This window comes from Microcaecilia unicolor, unplaced genomic scaffold (genome assembly GCF_901765095.1).
Source record: "Microcaecilia unicolor unplaced genomic scaffold, aMicUni1.1, whole genome shotgun sequence".
In the NCBI taxonomy this organism is placed as follows: domain Eukaryota; kingdom Metazoa; phylum Chordata; class Amphibia; order Gymnophiona; family Siphonopidae; genus Microcaecilia; species Microcaecilia unicolor.
Window position 1 is genome coordinate 14,361 of NW_021963733.1, and position 3,667 is coordinate 18,027.

Genomic DNA, 3,667 nt, shown 5'->3' on the forward strand with positions numbered 1-3,667 from the left:
CCTACCATCAGTGCTGCAAGTCACATAATACACCAAGATGGGGTAGTCAAAAATCCAGAACTGGTTCAAAACCTCCAGCCTGGAAATGAGCCAACTTGACATCTCTGTAGTTCTCAATCCACTCAGGACATCAACAGCACCAAAATCACAGTTTATTGGGACCCTACACGGTCCGTGTTTCGGCTACAAAGCCTTCCTCAGGGGGTCAACAAATTGACATGTATAGATTAAGCATTTAAATCTCTCAAAATGAGGAGCAATAAGCTACACGTGCAGTCCACCACAATCCACAATTTTGTTTGTTCACTCTCTCATCGTGGATTGTGGACTGCACCATGTAGCTTATTGCTCCTCATTTTGAGAGGTTCAGATGCTTAATCTATACATGTCAATTTGTTGACCCTGAGGAAGGTTTTGTAGCCGAAACACAGACCGTGTAGGGTCCTAATAAACTGTGATTTTGGTGCTTTTACCACCGTGGTTTCTGGTCTTTTGGACTTGGTTTTCTTCCACCCTTATGTACTTTGCTTCTTTTAGTTGTTCCTTCCACCATGGTTAGATATTTATATACACCTTCCTGTTCAAGTTCCTTTATCTCACAGTGTTCAATCAGAGATATTTTCAGTTTTGCTCAACTTTCACCTAAGGAAAGCACCTTAGCACATTTGTCCATATTTTTCTCCAGTGTGGATTCTTTCATGAATTCTGAGATTATTCTTTCGAGTGAAGCTTTCACCACATTCAGAACATTTGTTTGATTTTTCTGCAGTGTGGATTCATGCATGAATTCTGAGTTTATTTTTTGCATTGAAGCTTTTACCACATTCAGAACATTTGAGTGGCTTTTCTCCAGTGTGGATTCTTTCATGAATTTTCAGATAAAATTTGTCGCTGAAGCTTTTATCACATTCAGAACATTTGAAAGGTTTTTCTCCAGTGTGGATTCTTTCATGAATTCTGAGATTATTCTTTCGATTGAAGCTTTTACCACATTCAGAACATTTATACAGATTTTCTCCAGTGTGGATTCTTTCATGAATTCTGAGGTCACTTTTTTCATTGAAGCGTTTACCACATTCAGAACATTGAAAAGGTTTTTCTTCAGTGTGGATTCGTTCATGATTTCTGAGTTTACTTTTTTGATTGAAGCTTTTACCACATTCAGAACATTTGAAAGGTTTTTCTCCAGTGTGGATTCTTTCATGAATTCTGAGGTCACTTTTTTCATTGAAGCGTTTACCACATTCAGAACATTTAAATGTTTTTTCTCCAGTGTGGATTTGTTCATGAATTCTGAGGCTACTCTTTTGATTGAAGCTTTTACCACATTCAGAACATTTGAAAGGTTTTTCTCCAGTGTGGATTCTTTCATGAATTGTGAGATTATTCTTTTGATTGAAGGTTTTACCACATTCAGAACATTTATATGGTTTTTCACCAGTATGATTTCTTTCATGAATTTTCAAATAAAATTTGTTGCTCAAGCTTTTGCCACATTCAGAACATTTAAATGGTTTTTCTCCAGTGTGGCTTCGTTCATGAATTACGAGCTCACTTTTATAATTGAAGCTTTTACCACATTCAGAACATGTAAATGCTTTTTCTCCAGTGTGGATTTGTTCATGATTTCTGAGGTCACTTTTTGTATTACAGCTTTTACCACATTCAGAACATTTAAATGGGTTTTCTCCAGTGTGGATTCGTTCATGAATTCTGAGTTTACTTTTTCCATTGAAGCTTTTAACACATTTAGAACATTTATACAGTTCTTCTCCAGTGTGGACTCTTTCATGAATTTTGAGGTCATACTTTTGATTGAAGCTTTTACCACATTCAGAACATTTGTTTGTTTTTTCTGCAGTGTGGATTTGTTCATGAATTTTGAGGTTACTTTCCTTGCTGATTCTTTTACTTTGGCTGAGATTTGGCCAGTTGGTGGAATTTCTCTTTTGTTCAATACATACATTCGAGCTCTCTCCTTTTGGGGTATTTTCTTGCAAGCTTACACTACTAATGCCTCCCACACTATCAGCTGAAGGATCAGGGCTGTCTCTGGAGGGGTCGTTTTCTTTCCATTCCTCCTTCTGTTCTCCATCACACCCTTTCATTTTCGTATTCCCAAATCCATCATCTGCTGGATAAAAATGAAAGTATATACATAAAATATACAGCTATTTAGTAACACATATATAGGCAAATATCCCATTATAAGTATTTAAAGTCACTTGCTGGTAGACAGGTGTAGGTGAGCAATGGCACATGAAGAGATATAAACAGACCATCCTGATCTCATCTGTTGGTTCTGGACATTTCATCCTCCCCTGCAGTCTCTGCAGTGATTCCCTTCACTCTGATTATGTTCACTAACAAAAAACTCAATGTGAAAATTTAGAAATACTCCACAGCACATAGCAATGATTTTTTTGACATAGGAATTCCTTGCTCACCACTCTTGGTCACTGAAAGGAACCTCTTCCATTTTCAAGATCTCTAGTATGGGTTCAGTGGCATAGGTGTCATTATGGGGGTGGAAATGCCCCTCCCCCTTGCACCCATAGTGAAAACTAGTGCCAAAGCTGCACATCTCCTTACCTCCCTCCCCGCAGTCCCTCCAATTTTACAGGCAGTAACTACTAGGCTATTCCTCCACTCTGAAGCTGACAGAGAAAAGCAACACTGGGCTTTTAAGACTGGGACATATAGCATACACAAAAAGCATACAGAAAAAAGCAACACTGGGCCTTTAAGACTGGGACAGTCTTAAAGGCCCAGTGTTGCTTTTTTCTGTATGCTTTTTGTGTATGCTGTTGTACCCACTCTACCTGTGCGCCACTCTGAAACAGTGTTGCCAGGTGGGCGGTTTTACCGCCCAATTGGGCGGTTTTCCGCGACCCGCCGCGGGAAATTTTTGCCCACGGCGGGTTGCGGTTTTTTGGGCTGTTTTTGGCCTTCAGGGCGGTTTTTTCGGCCGCGGGGGGGCGGGGTTAGTGACGTTTTTGGGTGGGGTTAATGACTTTTGGGCGGGGTTAGTGACGTGGGAGGCGGGGCCGATGACGTGGGAGGCGGGGCCGATGACGGGGAGGCGGGGCCGATGACATGGGAGGCGGGGCCGATGACGGGGAGGCGGGGCCGGTGACGTGGGAGGCGGGGCCGGTGACGGCGGGGTTGATGACGGCGGGGGCGGGGGTGATGACGCGGGGGTGGGGGTGTCAGGGGCGGGGTTTGTGTTTGGGCGGTTTTTGGGCTGTTTTTTGGGCTCGAGTGGGCTGGAAAAAAAATTTCCACCTGGCAACCCTGCTCTGAAACTGCCCATGGATAGAAAGGAGGGAAAGGGAAGGGAGAGGGGGACATGGTGCCCATGGATGGAATGGAGAGGGGAGAAGCTGCACATGTATTGAAGAGAAGGGAAGATTTGGAAGGAAGCAGAAAAATGGAAGAAAGCTAAAAGATCAGTGCTAAAGATGGATGTAGGGCCGGAAATGAAAAAGAAAGGATGTGAGAAAAGAAACAGCACATAAACAGGAGGTCCTGGAAACAGTTAAGCGCACAGAGATAGGGAAAAAGAAGCAGAGACTAGAAACAAGATAATTAGAAAAATACAATTGCCAGATTACAAAGATAGGGAAAATGATTTTATTTTCAGTTAGTGATAGAATTATGTCAGTTT

At 41.9% G+C, this 3,667-nt stretch overlaps 1 protein-coding gene across 1 annotated transcript; it reads right to left on the bottom strand.

Annotated features, from left to right (window-relative positions):
• Positions 1 to 941: 941 nt before the first annotated feature.
• On the bottom strand, positions 942 to 2,108 carry LOC115459595 (gastrula zinc finger protein XlCGF17.1-like; the record flags this gene model as incomplete). The annotated part of the gene is made up of 1 exon (XM_030189403.1): positions 942 to 2,108. A coding segment is annotated over exon 1 (1,167 nt), but the record flags the coding sequence as incomplete, so codon positions are not given.
• Positions 2,109 to 3,667: the final 1,559 nt, after the last annotated feature.